Here is a 17270-nt window from a genome sequence, read left to right as displayed (position 1 = left end):
CCCACATTGGACATTGTATCTCAAGGTTACAATAACTCAGGCCTGTAATTGCCTTTGCATCAGCTTTCAACACGGAAAAAACTTGCTGTATTGCAATAACGAGATAAACTGGTCCGATTTTATGGTTCAGGCTTTTGTTTACAGGTAAGTATTTGCCCATGGTTTCTTTTGGTCTGCTTTAAGCCAGGAAAGCTCTCCCAGCTGGACTGGCTTAATCCTGACAGCTAGAGAGAGAGAGAGAGAGAGAGAGAGAGAGAGAGAGAGAGAGAGAGAGAGAGAGAGAGAGAGCAAGAAATAGTAGCTTTTAACACTTTCAGCAACCATATGCTCAAATGAAGTTCCCTTTAAAATAAAACAACAGCAACACAACTTGTTTATACAACTACAAAGGATCGTATAGGAGGAAGTAACCAATAGTGTCCCAGAAGCAGGTTAATTTCAACCAAGCAACAACACTTGCAATGAAACAGAAATTTAAAAAAAAGTGACATCTTTCTGGGCATCCACTCCCCACATCCCCAACTGAAGAGGATTCATCGTGCCTCGCCTTGATTGGCCTTAATGGAAACCAGGCACTTCCCCTACCTCAGCGCAGTGATAGTCTAAAACAGACAAGCTCTCCCACTGACACACAGGACAACAACCGAACAGATACTCACAAAGGGTTTCCATCTCATGGCTGTTGTACATCTCACTGCAAGTAGAAGACATATCTCATGTCAGCTCTTTTCCTATTCGTCTCTCTCGCTCTCTTTCAGTAGGATTTAACACACCAAACTCCCAGTTTTGTCTTTCTGGCAGCCTCTGTTAAAATCTGCACAACTCAAGAGCTAATCAAAATGACTACCCTTTCCGGTGCACACACACTAACATGTGCTCTCTCGTGACGTTGTGGAGTCGAAGCCTTCCCTGATGAACAATAAACAGAGCCACTCTAGGGGATTGGCCTTCTGGGGAATCCCTGGACTCTTGCTAGATTTGCGGGGGCGAAGGATGTATGACTAAACTCCAAAAACGCAAAGAAGACGGAAGGGGCTCTGTCATTAAACTCTTTGTGCGGTCGCTGCATGCCTTCCAGGATCATCTAACCGAGTTATGATGCTAATTATCTATAATAGAAACCTTTCAAGTGCAGAGGCAAAGAGAGGATTTCTCCTCGAACCATTATCTTTTTAAACTGGTGTTACATTCAGAATGTGTGTCAGGATTGAATAATCTTCCATCCAGTGTTATACTTCAGTTTGTCAGTGAGTAACAGAATAACTCATCAATGGCAACTTGCCTATTCCCCCTTCAGTTGTGCATTCCTCCTCCATCTCCCTCCTTTTCTCCTCAGAGATGTTGACGTCTGCAGTCTGCTGCGAAGCACCACCAAGTACTTCACGCCATTGAGGCTGGAGGTGAGAATTCACCCGATGTTCCTCCGAGCTCCTTTGTCAAGTCTTTTCTCAACAGACGATGATGCTCTTAAAAGACACTAATTGCCCAAAAATCACAAAACTGCAGACATATTAAATAAATCCTGAAATTATCATCGCAAATCGCAGCATGTGATTCAGTCCCACATCGGTGCCTTTAAAGTCTGTGCAGATTATCGCAAAGTTAAGATTTGAGTATCCTTAATGAATCCATAAAAACGACTTGCACATTCCCAACTGAGGAACCAATCAGTCAGCTAAGCACCATGTCTGTGCGAGGCTTACTCGGCTAATTTTAAATACTAATCTGCAAGGTGAAAGAGTAATTGTACTTAAGTGCAAAAGAGGCAAAGGGGATTAATAACAGAAAAGGCGTGCAGTACCTCCATTCTGCCTGGACTTAACTCTACTTTAACAAATGCCATTTATATATTGTGGTTCATCTTCACAGAGTGCTGCCTATGTGCTGAGAGCTTATCAACTGACAATGAGAGTTTGTAATATTAAATGTAATTTACACATAGCTGACTACCTGGAAACAGTAAATGACCATGATGATAGTATCACTTGTCCTGCTTAAGAAAAATGATGAATTAGATTTTATCTATATCACTTCAAATAACATTTTATAGTGTCTTGACAACAGAATTGATTTCTAATAATGGACAAATTATTCAAAATATTATTATAACAGTAGATTTTAATGTACAAAAGAGTGTTTTTTTTAAAAAAAATGGTTTCTCAGTAGCCTACAACTCAGATCTAACTGTATCACAAGTTCAATTTGACAGAGCAAAACACAGTAAGACCACAGTAAATACATGATTTTTGCATGTATACTGGCAAACAAAAATGTTGTGAAAAGCTTTCATTACTGCTGACTCTGCATAATCTAAATGATCTTCATTGTCATCTGGTGCATCGAGTAAGAGCCCTGCAAAACACCTCTGTTCTGTTGCACTGCTTCATACGTCCAAACAAACAGGGAAAAGACAGCGGTAACTATTAAAACAAGGACAAGATGAGCACACCAACCAGTTTTAGCCTGAATTCAAAGGGACAAAAGTAAATTTTTGACATGACTGCACCTTTTTTTCTTTAATTTTCTACACACGCTCATTTCAGACAGACACACACATGGTCACACATGGATCCCTCTGGTCCCTCATCTACTCAGTTCAGCAGATGGCAGGACTGTGGCACAAAAGGCCATCTGTCTGTCCTCACACACACATACACACACAGATACACCAATTATTGTTTTTCCAGTATGTTCTCTGTCTGCCAACAAGTGGGTAAAACACCATTAGCAGGGAATGTGGAGAAAACTGACTTCATGTGAACTTTAGGCTTAATTAAAACCACTCTGTATGTAAATATATACTTGTTGCTGTGCACCTCGTCTGACTGACAAAGACCAGATTTACTCATCTAATTTAAGAGTGCAAATATGCTAAAACCCCACGGTCACTAAGAATAAACTGTTTTTGTCAGCTTCAGAACGCTATTGATACCCAATTTATTGTCCTCCTGATGATATTTTTTTTGGTTTGTGTGTTTGCTTTCTTAATTGCCTTAAAATTATATTTGATGTGGTAATGAAGTATTTAATCATTTTTCTGACAGGTGGCCCTGCTTGCTGACCTTAGCTCAGTTCTCCCAAGTCATCAGAGTTTGACTGATGACAATAAAAAAACGATAGCTCGTAGTGGCTGGGTGGTGTCCCCCCCAACATTGAAGACCCGATACGACTCTGGTTTAATTTCTTCATTTTTGTGGCCAAGATGAAAGACATGATTTTCCCATCAGTTTCTTGGACAAAGGAATCACAGCAGAATCTCATATAAATAAGAGAGGGCATTCACACGGAGACGGATCAGATAAATGATGAGACTAAATGTTATTTTGGCTTCCTTTATTAGGCTCTGATGGCCTATATCCTACTATTGGTCTTTTATCTTACAGCGAGGTTGATGTGCATCGTGGGTGTGTGTGAGAAAGTTGATTCATTTCTAAAACTTCCAGCAGAAGACAAAGTGTAAACATTGTACCAAAAGTTTCCATTTTGATGTGTTTGAAGTTTGAATACAAGAAAACATATGCTATTTAATGCAAGAAAAGGTAAAATATGTGAGTATATTTGGGCTCACAGTTTGCACAAGAAGCTGAATGAAGAGGGGGTGTTTACAGCAGTTGTGGGATTTGGCATAGTGACTGAAAAGGACAAAGGTCTTTCTGCAGTGGTGGGAAACTTCTTTAACCCTTGACTTCCCCCAGATGTGCAATGTAAACTTCAACTTCCGAAACCCTTATCTAGGGGAGAGGGGAACTGTGTGTGTGTGTGTGTGTGTGTGTGTGTGTGTGTGTGTGTGTGTGTGTGTGTGTGTGTGTGTGTGTGTGTGTGTGTGTGTGTGTGTGTGTGTGTGTGTGTGTGTGTGTGTGTGTGTGTGTGTGTGTGTGTGTGTGTGTGTGTTTTCAAGTGTATATATCTGGGGCAGAAGGGCTGTCCCTTTCCCATTAGTCAGCTTCATAACTTCCTCCAAAGTAAGATGTTCATTATGAAAAAGGAAAAATATTGTTAATGTCCACTCACTTCAAAGCGCAGTGGATTGAATAAGTATCTGTCCAAGTGATATATTGAATTGTTAAAAACTTTTACCAGATCTGAACAGAAAAGCCCGACATATCTGTGTTGATGTATTTCTACAGCAGCTACACCAGTGTGATCCAAGTTTCTGACCCCGAGCTGCTTCTTTATCCAGTTTCATGAGAGAAATCATAGTGATCCTAATGCTTGGATGTTTAATTTTCATTTGCAAAGAAAACTACTTGTAGGAAGAAGGTAAGAGCATTATTTTACCTGCTAGTCAGACTCAGCCCTTAACCAGATTTTACCTATCACACACTGCCTCCTGGTGGCTTGGAAGGGAAGCACACTGACAGTGACAGTCCTATTCAAGATAATATGAAGTGACACTTGTCACTGTTGTCACCGCAGGACATTTTGGAACCAAAAAGACAAACATACCAAAAAAGGGGCTCACTGACGTCAAGTGAGCAAAACTGGACATAATCTGGCAGTAACACCGAGCCAGTTGTGGACAATTTGTGCTTCAGTGAAAGCTCTTTCACAGACACAAATTAAATTTGATACTTGCTAAAATGGACTCTTTTTCAAATATTTCTTGTGGCTAAACATAAAGATATTAATATACCTCAAAGCTTTGTTTTTTTTTAATCAAAAGTTTAGCTCATAAGGAAGATTTTACATCAATTAGCCAATGAAATGTAACTAAATGTATTACATTTATTTGAATTTAAAGTTTTATGCTGATTCTGAAACTCGGTATCTTTGGGATTTTGGCATTTAAAAGTGACGGTGGTTGCGTCGAGGTGTTTGGAGACATTTCCACTGGCAAATTGTCACAGTTTCCATTCTTGTCACATTAAGTTTATAAAATGATCACTGAGGTCCTACATCCTGACATATGTGTTACTTGATTTGAGAGTATTAAAAACACATTTCAAAATTGAACACGACACAAAGGAAAACTGAGCAATATGTTTGAAATCATCATCACAGTATTGATATGAGTCCAAAGTAATTTTAAATACCACATTTGAAACTACGATGTTAATCTCACTAAGCTAAAGTTGCTCCTCAGAAGCACGTAGACAAATTCTCTTTTGGCTTTTCTTCGCCTTTCAGCTCACATTTCTTTTCTGGGTAATTAGCCGACAGGTCACACTGAGTAATGGTGTGGGATTAGTCCAGAGTAATTAAACTGGGAGAGGACTGACCTCGGATATGCCTCTGCCTGTGGGTGCATGTATGTGTGTGTGTGTGTGTGTGTGTGTGTGTGTGTGTGTGTGTGTGTGTGTGTGTGTGTGTGTGTGTGTGTGTGTGTGTGTGTGTGTGTGTGTGTGTGTGTGTGTGTGTGTGTGTGTGTGTGTGTGTGTGTGTGTGTGTGGGTGTGCACTTGTGTAGGTGTGTTGATGAGAGACAACAAAAATAAGACCAAAAAAAATCTGAGGTGAAGAAAGTCTATGTGTGGATGTGACCTTTTGTAACCTACAGACAGGCAGAGACAAATCACCCTCAGCCCTCTGCAGGCGTCCCCTCCCCACACTAAGAAGGTCAATCCATGCAAAGAACGGACAAATGGCTCCTTCTTAAATAATGACTACACCTTAATTATGAAACAAATGCAATACAAGATATTGTGTTTATTTAGGCAAGACATAAAGATATTCCAGTTGAGGCTGAAATGAGGACATCTCTTTGGTTCTTTACCATGACAACACTAAGGCAAGACACAGTGGCACTATATGCCGACATGACTCCTCAGTAACACCCATTAAACAAACATTTCTTAGAAAAAAGCAGCACTATATCTATAGCCTTCTTTTCTACTTTTTCAGTGCTGTATCAGTATTCGAGCTGATGATAAAAAGGCAAATCCATTTTTGATGTTCTTTTTTCGTTCTTATCATCATGAAACAGAAGGAGTTACTAAATGACGTTACTAAATGTGACCCAAAGATAACCTACCAGTCCCATCATCCCAGCGATAAGGAGTCTATTTATGGTCAAACGCTCTGTCTAATGACCTATCCACTGTCTAGTTACTGTAAAACTGAGGATGTCCATCTTTGCTGTTAAGATGAAAGTGACTTTCTGTTTCCATCAATGTCAAAAAGGACACACAATTATTTTGTCCCTTATTTGTGTAGAAATCCATCTGCTACTAAGTTCAAACATGAAAAGGGGCTGGGGATAAAAGGTCTTCGGGCCAGAAAACATTTCTTAAATTGAAAAGCTTATTTGAAAACTGATAAGAGAAGTGCAATTTTGGACCACAGGTGGTCTGAGCTTTTCTGTCTTGAGATGTCAGATAGAGCTGCAATGTTTGATGAACTGATGAACAGCAGGCTTGCCTGTCAAGATAAGGTTCCCTGCCTGGCTGTACACACAGGAGGTGTATCAGATACCAATCAGAGAGAGACTTGTGTCTCTAGCCACAAGTGACAGCTGGATTTTTCTTGTCATTTTACTTTAATGTGCAAGAGCAATAAAACATCACTTTCAGCATCTGTTTGAAGCCATAACATACATATGCTTTATCTGCTTATTATTAATGATGATATCATGACTAGAATTCAAATGCTTTAGGTAGAGCTCATCTTTGATATCAGTTAAATTATGGATTTCTCAAATAATACATTGGTTAATATACAAAGGACACTGAGACGGCATCTCAGGGTGTAAACAATCCTGGATTGGTACACGTGTTAATTTAATGCCCAGAGGTGTATTTGAGTCTTTGTGTGTCTGTGGAGGCAGACGGACGCCCACCCTGTTCTGTAGGAGTTCTTCCTGTTACACGGGAGATTTTCCACCCCACTGTCGCAAAATGATTTGTCAAGGAGCAGTTGTTAAGTCTCTCTCTACAATACTGTAATGACCTTACCATAACACAGTTCCCTGAGGTGACATGATTTGGTGCCATATAAATAAAATCTAGTTGGATTGTGTGACCTACGACGACTTTAATCTCCTCAAAATGACATATTTACTCATCTTTGATCTACCAACAACTGCAGTCGCACTTTGTCCAAGTGTGTCCACAGTTCTTTTCATGCTGACCTTTTACATAAACATCCTGGTATAGCTCATTCTATGTAATGCTCAGATCAAAGTACAGAGGGAAATTGGCTGGGAAGCTGACTGACTTGGATCACATGACCCCTGTGACAGGAAGTGGTCTGCAGTGAGGTCACACTGCGGGGGAAACAATCACACTGACAGAACACGGAAGGAAGCACATCGTACTCTATGTGTGTGTGTGTGTGTGTGTGTGTGTGTGTGTGTGTGTGTGTGTGTGTGTGTGTGTGTGTGTGTGTGTGTGTGTGTGTGTGTGTGTGTGTGTGTGTGTGTGTGTGTGTGTGTGTGTAAATTGTGAATGATGTCATTTCCTCCTGAAGAAACTGAATGGGCAGGAAAGCAGCTTATCTAACAGCCTTCCAAAAACACAGTCAACACCTATATGGAAAAATCATAAAACAATGCTAAATAATATTTGCTTGAACTGTTACGAACCGCTCTTCTGCACATATGATTTTTCATTCCAATGTCACTGTAGAAATCCAATAAAAGCATTTACAATCTGAGCAAAGAGGAAAATAATAATTTACCAAGAGAACAGTGTGTATTCAGCTCTTGGATATAAGATGCATCAAAATGACAAATACTCTCCAGTAATCTTAAATTTGGACTGCAATATATATTTAAAAAATGTTGTCACGTCTTTTTGTTAAAACTCTCTTGATCACAAGGTTGAGAAGAACAGGGTGGGCCCAGTCACAGCCACCGGGCCCTCCAGGCAGGTCAACCTTCATTTTAGACCCCTATTAGAGCCTCTCCCTGTGGAAAGATAAGTAGCTACAACCCCCATAATCCAGAGGAGAACCATGTAAAACTTTCAGCACAGACACAGTCAAGAGATTTACGGTCATATGCAGTAAAAACACTGTAAAACATGAAATACTGCAGCGCAGGGATACCACAGGCGCAGACACTGGGACATTGTTCAGAACTTGACAACGAAACATCTGCCAAAGGATAAAGCGCAGTACTCCATTTTAAAGGTGGAATAATAGTACAAACCAGGACCATATAATATCAAATGACCTAAATCAACAGGAAAACACATTCAATTTCATCAGGAGATAATTATAAAATACTTGGTAATGTGGTTAATAGCTACTGTATATACTCATTTATCCAATACAACATAGTTCACCTCTTTTAATATGGATATGTGGCTAAAAGCTCTCATAAGTAAATAACACACATAGCAGTAATAGATATAATCCCTATTTCTTTTATAGAAACAACGTATCAAATCAAAGTGTGAGACCAATGGGATAGACCTACAGAGAATTATTATCTGAATCTGCAGCTCTTAGAGTTTTCCAAATACTGTTGCTCCATTTGTTAGCCATTTTCAAATTATTTTCCTGTATCAAATTTACACGTGATGATATAGTGTTTCAGTATTGTGTATATGATTTTCTTCCGAGTATCCCCCCAAAAAATAAATTCAGGTTCAAGTTTTAAACAATACCCAATTTATCATCTATACATTGGCTAAATACTTTTAATGTACTGCTAAAATGTGAGACAACTGTCTGGTAAACAAGAAACGTGTTGGTACATGCACTTACAAACAAAGGTCAGGTTTATCTTTGAGAGTGTGCAAACTGAAATCTAACATAAAAATTACGTAAAGTATTTATACATTTGCATTATACACTCAACTGAACCAAAACATTAAAATGAATTGTGTTCTTATGTGTTATAAAAAACTGATATGATACTATGGGATAAAATATGTTCTTCTCTGTTGAGATAGCTTTAATGCAAATTTAAGACTAATCACTATTTAACTGCTATACCACTGTTATGGTGCTGCCAAGGTTAGACTTTCATCACATCACAAAAACCACCACCGGCTCCACCAGGGCATTAAGAAGAGACATGGATTACCACAAATACAGACAGACAGTCTGCTGTTTCTACCAATAGACGGGCCGCCAAGGACACGCTTACTTGTATTACTGACAGACATGCAGGAATCAGATTAATCACACAAACTGCTCCTGTTGCTGGCTTTTAATTTGGATGTGATGGGATCTGATACTTGGGTCAGACTGTTATAACAGAGTGGAGAAGGAGCAGGAAGATATATGAAGTCGAAGAGAGAGACCAAATGCATTAGAGTCTAGATCAAATGTACAGTGGAAAAATGTGACAACATGTTCTACCCATTGGGGTTTGAATGTAAACTAAAAGTCAAGAGAGAAAATGTAATTTGGTTTCAATTGAGTTAAAGCAGTCACTTTTGAAGGGTGATGCTCAAGCAATTACTGAATCATAGCATCAAACCAGCAATTTGCTAAAATAATAAGTATGATTACATAGAATTTTTTTTTAAGCATGCCAACAAATTTTAACCGTTTGTCAAACAGCATTCTACCAACACAAGCTAATCTGTTATTAACAAAAACCACCATCCATCGATAACAGCCCCAATAACAACAAAGCTGCAGTCCAAAAATATATGGAACGAAGAGATGGGAGCAAACTTCAGTGTACTCCAGCAAAGTCAAAACTCCTTTCACCATTCATTGTTTATCATGCAACTATTTATCAAGAAAATAAAGCGTGTACAAAAAAAGGTAAACTTACTTCAGGCTGCGAGCCAAAGTCACATTGATGCCAAATACAACCACCCATTGATCACTTGTTAAAGTACATCTGTTACAATAATTTTTTGTTTTATATTTGTTTTCAAAGCCGGTTTTGGATGCAATTTTTATGTTATCAAAAAAGCTTGTAAATCCACTTTAGGCCTAAATAACTCGTGAATATTCTGTTCTTTCTTTATTCAGATAGCTAAGGTGGTGATTGTTATGTGGCTAAAACTACAAAATAATCCCCCCTATGCAAGAGAGCAGTTTGGAGAAGATTTGCAGTTGTGCAGTCTGGAGCTGAAATGGACCCTCGTGATGAGTAACTGACAATGTCCTCATTCACACATGTATTTGATGGGGTGTTTCAGCTGTATGCTTGTTCGTCATGTCTTAAGCATGGTGCTGTAAAAGACACAGTATTTACCATTTCTAAAAAGGGAACAGTTAAGGCAAAATCCAATGCTTTTGTCATTTGCAAGTCACTGTTGGAACTCAATTCATGGGTTCTTACAATCTTGGCGATATCTTCACATTTTGAACATTATTTAAAATGTATAATGTCTTTTATGACATATTGCTTGAACTTACCTCATTACTTGTTTTTTTTGTTTATCCATAGTTTAGCAGAATATATTTGGGCTTAGAGAAGATGACAACAATGAGCTTTTTTTTACCATCAGAGATCAGATTTTACATGGGTTTGAGTTTGGTGTCTTCACAAAAATATGATGCTATGTTTGACACATTTTTTTTTAAAAGCAGTAGATCACAGGGAGGCTTGTATATCACCATAAAAATCCAAATAATTACCTCTTTAAGCTTCTCATGAAGACACAGTCTCTCCAATTTGTTTTCAATAAGAATTTAAGGTGTTAAGAAGGTGTTGAGCAGTTTTAGGATATGACTGCAAGTAAAAGTATGACTGAAACGAGCACGTGTTGGAGTGACATATGGTTAGAGCAGACTTACTGTCCGGGTTGGGGGATTTGCGTCCAGCATGGTTAGGCGAGGAGCAGCGGAAGGTGGTGACGATGGTGTTGTGGTGAGGGTTGGGGTGGTGTGGGTGGTGCAGTCCTGGGTGGTGTCCATTGTTCTCTGGAGGAGCTCTGGTGATGCAGATGTCAGGTTTGCGGACATCCCCGGGACTGGGGGGCTCAAACTTGCGAGCATGGTTCTGCTCGAGGGTTCGGCTGGTCCCATTGTTGTTATTGTTGCCCTCATTGCGGCGAGTCACTGGGGAGTCAGTTGGCGTCTTGGCAAAAGTTACCTCCCTCTTGTGGCTCATCTCAGGGGTCTTGGAGTGTCCCAGGACTTCGGGGCGTTTCAGGGCACTGTTGCTCACGAAGCGCATGGAAGTGGGACTGGTGGCATTATCTACCTGCTTGCTGGAAGAAGAGATGTCGATGGATAGTTCAGACCGGCGTGACATGGGCTCAGGAGTCTTGGAACCTCCTCCACCCATGATGGAGCGGGGTTGGGTGTAGTTGAGGTTGTTGTTGTTGGTGGCCGGGGCGGCGGTGCCCAGGTCACGGTAGTAGATGCTGGTGGGAGACATGGCGTTACGGTGAGGGGAGCTGGTTGTCCGACGGCTGCCAGGTGAAGAGTGAGATGAGGTGTCAACATCCTCCACCTCAAAGGACCTCTTCAGGGCTGCATGAAAGGGATAAAGACAACATAGTCACATGGCAGATTATTTATTTATAAATACTTTATTATTTGGGTATTTTTTTTTTTTTTTTTTTTTAAAGAACTGGGGTTGCAGCAGCACTAAGAGTTCTGCAGAAATATATGGACAATAACTGAACGAACATCATGAGTTAATAGCAAGCAGCAACCAACATTGACGTCACCCAACGGCCGCTATGGAGCCTGGAGTTTGGATATTGGCTGTCGCCATCTTGCTAGTTCAGAGCAGTTTGGAGCCACAAATTTGGATGAGTTGGGGGGAAGCGAGCAGTGGATCTGACCCAATTGTATTGTATTGTAAACCCAACGATACTACATCCCGCCCACCGATAGCTGAAAACGGAATACAGTACGCCCCCTAAAAACATTGCTTTTTGAGGCTTATTTTATAATTAATAACAGGATTATTTTCAGATGGACCACCAGAAAACTAAGAAGAAGGAGTGACTTAAGAAAGCAAACTCTTGATAACATGTAGAAAAAATGTATTGACATCACGTTTTATTAGACAAGTTGAATGGGATTCTGTGGAGCCGGAGGCCTTTTCGAACCAACATTTAGTGGTACTCAGTGATATTGTAGCTTAAGGCACTTCAATAACGGCCTCATTTTTTTTTATACCCAGAAGCTATATCCACTTTTATATACAGTCTATGGTTATTTGTGAAATTAATTTTAGTTTCAGTTAGTTTAAAACCAATCTGAGGGGTTGGGAGATGATTGATGGAGTTCAGCTCCACAAAATGTGCAGTCAATTTGTGTAGCAATGCTCAAGTAATGGCTATGTACTTAAATGTACTTAATTACAATTTTCCATCTGTACATAAAACAGAATACAACATACTGAAATCACATTAATTTGTGGTTCCAATGTCTTAACCAAAACAAGCTCATCTTTCCCTTATAAACAATTTATAGGTCAAGATTATTGTTTATAAGAAGTAGGAACAATACTATAAAATACTCATCAAAAAGGTTATACCAATTAACTGAGCAGTAAAAAAAGTTAATAGTTTTTCTACAAAACATCATGGACAGTATCCAAGTGCCTGAGGTTTGAGGGCAGAGGAGCTGATGGAGCAATTTTGGTGGCACAAAAAAGAAACAGCATGCACTGGCAATAAGGCCATACCTATCTAATTTCATTACATCCTCAATCACCAGCAGCGGCTTTCTCACTCACGTATAACATGTTTAAGTCAATTCATGCGTTGTTTTGTCATGACTTGGATGCTATGGTATGTGTGTAGTACGCCACAGTATAAAATTCTAGTTTTACACAGAGGCACTTGAAGAGTTTCACGAAATGTTAGAATACACGCAATCAGCCTTAAAGCATTTGGGGGAAAAAAAGGTCCCAAGACGAGCAACATCAGCACAGAGATAGAGGCACTTCCTCCCCTTAGGTTAGCTATGACGTTAGAAAAGAAAGATGAAGATATTGAGGGATGGAATCACCCCCCTGGCTGAAAGTCAACTTGAATTTGACTCGAGAAGTTGCTGTGCCAAGCCAGTGCCCTGCAGCTGGCATCATAATGACACACTAGTTAGACTGGTGCACTCACGCACACCCTTAACAACATCTCCAGTTTCCTTCAATCCAAAATGCAACGCTGATTATCTGATGTGTTTGTGGCTTGCGGTGGGTCTACGTGTGCCTTTGTATGTGTGCAACTATTTGTAGTTTTCTCCCAAATGCTTGTAAAGGCGAGTGAGTACGGTACATAATACGGGAATGTATACGTGTTTATTTTTAAGCCACTACGCCCACAGGGAGGGGACCATGCCCCAGCTCCACTGCTCTCTGTGTAGAGCCAAAACTCTGTTAGGGGATGTTGAGCTTGACACAATCACATCAAAGCTGTCTCCCCACACACATGAGCCAGCATCACAAATCTAATTAACTTGAATAAGATGCCTCATTCCAGCAGACTTTTAACCCTATTTACTCCCTGACAAAAATTCAGGCTGCAGCCAACATCTTGTTTTCTCTGTTGGTCCAACATACCAAGGACATTTCACCTCTGGAAGAAACATCACATTTTAGAGTTCATGGTGATCTGTGTTACAAATCTCTTTAACCACCCCACGTCTTTCCCTGTATACCCTTCATCTAGACCTTAAAGTACAGATACCTTTCAACTTTGAGATCCTTACATTGTAGATGCAACCGAGCTACAGCATGCTGTAGCAAGCTGTAAGCTGCAGATAGTTTTACAGAGTTCAAATTACTTGTGGAAAGCATGAGACATCTTGTTAATAAGCACACAGAAGGTCTTAATGTTTAAAAACACAGAAAAAACAACAACTCATAAACACTCAGTTAAGTTCTCACACTCTTATTTTCAGCACTCAGGCTCTGATGAAAACAGATTTCATTGTCCAAGGCGCCATAAAACAGCTTTTAACTCCATCCTTTGATAGATATACTAGTAAAAAAAATTATATATACAATAATAAACCTGCAATTTGTAAGTAGCGTCCAAACCCACACTGCCACTGGACTGTGTCCTTCTTACCCCTGCTTTCCTGTCTCGTGTTTTATGATTGCTAAGAGGGAGTCCAAGGTTGTGGCTACTTTCAACTCTGGCCAGAGAAGAAGTGGGTCTGCCAAAATCGCTCTGTAGATTTCATAAGAAGCTGAGGGGCTGCGATACATGCTTTAGTGTAGGGAGCGAGACGTTCATTTGAACCCCCTCTAAGAGTCACCACTGTAACTTCTCCTGACACTTGCTGTAGACTTTTGTTAAATATTAGAGGAGCTGTAAAGGTGAGAAGTAACGCTGACGAATTGAGGGATCCATATTGATAGGTTTCACCAAAATAAGAGTGCCGAACCGAAATGCTTTGCCAGTGACCTGTTAAGAGATTGTAAATTAATGTTTCTGTTCTCGTCAGCTTTGTGATTATATTCCTTCAGGCACGAGACTACAGCACAGGACGTGAGTGCTTTATGCTATATGGTTGTTTGTGTTTAGACAATGTGTAGCGAAGAGATTCAAGAGCGGGATTAAACTTGAATCCTTCTGTACTTTAATGTGGACTGGGAAGCTAGAGAGTGGAAAAAAGGCATTCAGGCCATTTCTCACTTCATCAGTTGATCAGTCAACTCAAATTTTTAAGGCTCATTCTTATTCATCTGGTCAGTGGTAGTTTGCTCTCTGTTTTTTGTTCAGCTAAAGAAAAGGATTAAGAAGATATATTATTTGCATTAATATCAGATGTAAAGGCAACAGTAACAGTATCTGTGTGGGACTGACAGATGGATGAAGGAATATCATTCCCCGTGAAACAGCATTCCCAGACTATGAGCTGAGAGGGATGAGAGGTCCAATCTACCTCAGAGGAACCTCATTAACAGCAGCCAGGAGCCTCATCTCCCCACGTCCCTCCACAACCTATCACTGCTCAGCGCCCAGTATCTCAGTGTCTCCTGTGAGACGATAACGCAGCCCAAACAATACCGCTCAGGATTACTGGCACAAAAAAACAAAGATGGAGGCAGCTGTTCACAGTCATTTGTTCTAATGCAGCCAAGGTGTTAGATCACGCTGCCTCTTTATCATCAGTGTCATCACTTACTCTCAAAGACAACCCAACCAATGAACACAAACATTCAGTATCATCTCAGCCCAGATGCACTAATGAGGGATGGGTTGGAGGGAGGAAAACAAACAGAGAGACAGGCGGGAAAGGAAGAAAGAGAGACTTCAGATAGGGAGGCAAAAAGGTTGCAGGCTGATTGAAGGTGAGGGTAAAACAGGTCGAGACAAAGTTGTCACTTGTGGTCTTTAACCTTTTCTACTCCTGATATTAGCGGGGACTGACAGCTGTCCACAAAGATTAGGTATGCCTGGATCAACAAAAAAAAATTGAAGATTAAAATTTACACAATAAGGCCACATTACTGTGATACTGACAAAGGTCAATGGTCAGAATATTTTTGACGAAATATCTTGATATAACAATATGTCAACAGAATATAGGGTTGGGATGTTTATGATGGTTATTTCAAAACATATTCAGGCACAACAAATTATAGAGATGGTCATTAATAATCTGCATACGATAGCCAACACGTTTTGAGGCCGATCAGATTAGACGATAAAACTATGCCACCAAATTTTAGTGCAACAACAAAAGCACAAATGTAAATTTCATCCACATTTTTTATGAAAATCACAGATATATTATTTGAGATATGAATTAGATTTGATCGTGCACATTCTCTAATTAAGGCCACAAAAGTTAAGATAAATTACATAGTCCACAGCACACCAGTGCTATAATGGGTCACATACAGTAAACCAGTATAATATTTGTAGTATATAGTATAGTATTTGTAAGCAAAGTTATTTCAAATAACACAACATTATCATGGCAGACTGGCTTTTCAGCTGGAGCTTGAATTGATAGAACTGATTTGAAATTACATTGATTAAAAGCATGGAGTTTTTAAAGATGCCTTTCAGTGAACTACATGTTTAAAACCTTGTTAATGTATCCACGTGGTGCTTTTAAAAAAAAAAAAAACATATGGTAGAAGACATATCATACATGAAATAAGCCGTCAATGCGGACTGTGTCAAAAACATGGATTCAGACAGCAAGGGTTTCACAAGTCACACAGCTAAGAAACAAATCCCTTCAACGTGCAGGGTGGGGCTTTCCATATCATCAATCTTTAAGGAATAAGGGATTTTATTCTTGGATAAAACTTCTAAATACATAATTCTGATGAGCAGAGATGAGTTCTTAGGGGTTTAATCAATGCCAGTAGAGAAACTTAAAATGACTGATTTCACGCTCCTGTTAATGAACTAGATGTATCCCTATAAAATTCTTCTGGGAAAGTGAAGTGATAACTCCACCGAACTGCAGCAAGGCTTTTAATGTGGAACAGATGGGTAAAGTGTCAAGTTTGCATTAACAGAAAAGCATTAGCAGTAAATTAGCATCAAAGGCAGGAACAGATTAAGATACAATGTTTTTCACGAGAAACATAAACTTTGTGTATGTCTGTAAGTGAAGAATACATAAAAAAAATGTTGTATTTAGTAAACTGCCAAGAAAACCCACTTCACCAGTCCTTTAATTGATAAAGGATGTACTTCACTGTACATGGCCTTGAACTCATCGGGCCTTGTAATTGTAGCCTCAGGCAATAAGTCAAGTGATCAAGACAGTTACTCTCTGTCAACCACCGGTTATATAAAACCATTTTATACACAGTGGAGTTTATCTGATGTCAGAAGCCGCAGAATACAAGTCGATGTGGTCAGACAAGAAAATATGACCAAACCTCTCAACTGACAAGACAAGGCCAAACAATGTACGATACAATTTCACACTATAGTATTTCACTTGGTGAGACAAAACCTTAATGCTACACTGTCAAACACACGCTTCCTCTAGCTGCCCACTGATGGTGTTGGGTTTGCTCGTGCTGACCAGCAGCAATGCAGTTCACTGTCAGATTTACTGCATGGTTCCCTACTGGTCTGGCCAGCAGCCTCCATTCAGCAGAAGTAAATTCTGGGAGTGCTTCAGGTGTTTGGTGAAGTGGAAAGATGTGATGGGAGAAGTTAGTGCAGCGCAAGAATCAAAATTTAAAACCTTTTGCTGTAATGTTGAAGAACCAGATGTTTAAAAGGACAATCTGAAGCCTAATCAGAACTGAGGGGCAATTTCACCCCTGACTGAAGAGTTTAGAGTGAACGCACACACCCATAGACACACTCACACACACTCGTTGAGGCAGCTGTTGAATAGCTGGTCTGGTTCTTGGCTTCAGGCTCTTTAGGCCTCAACATCTGACAGGTCTTAGTCTTATTCTGTGACTTTAATCAGCCACTGGTGAACTATCTTCCACACGAGAAGACTGAATTATATCGTTGACCAGGGAAGATG

The 17270-nt window shown here is 39.8% G+C and overlaps 1 protein-coding gene across 4 annotated transcripts in view; it reads right to left on the bottom strand.

Annotated features, from left to right (window-relative positions):
- Positions 1 to 17270, bottom strand: part of septin9b (septin 9b) — a 71891-nt gene that overhangs the window by 30011 nt on the left and 24610 nt on the right. For 3 of the 4 annotated variants that reach the window (XM_069697235.1, XM_069697236.1, XM_069697234.1), the window contains exon 2: positions 10644 to 11324. In XM_069697235.1, the coding sequence (XP_069553336.1) occupies positions 10644 to 11324 (681 nt within the window). Of the gene's footprint in view, positions 1 to 659; positions 787 to 10643; positions 11325 to 17270 lie in introns of those variants that run through there. The other variant, XM_069697237.1, reaches the window with a different exon arrangement.

Source organism: Brachyistius frenatus, unplaced genomic scaffold, assembly GCF_029030835.1.
Source record: "Brachyistius frenatus isolate BFR_SWC_R1_liver_20210118 unplaced genomic scaffold, ASM2903083v1 Contig_23, whole genome shotgun sequence".
NCBI lineage: Eukaryota > Metazoa > Chordata > Actinopteri > Embiotocidae > Brachyistius > Brachyistius frenatus.
This window is presented reverse-complemented; position numbering and strand designations above follow the sequence as displayed.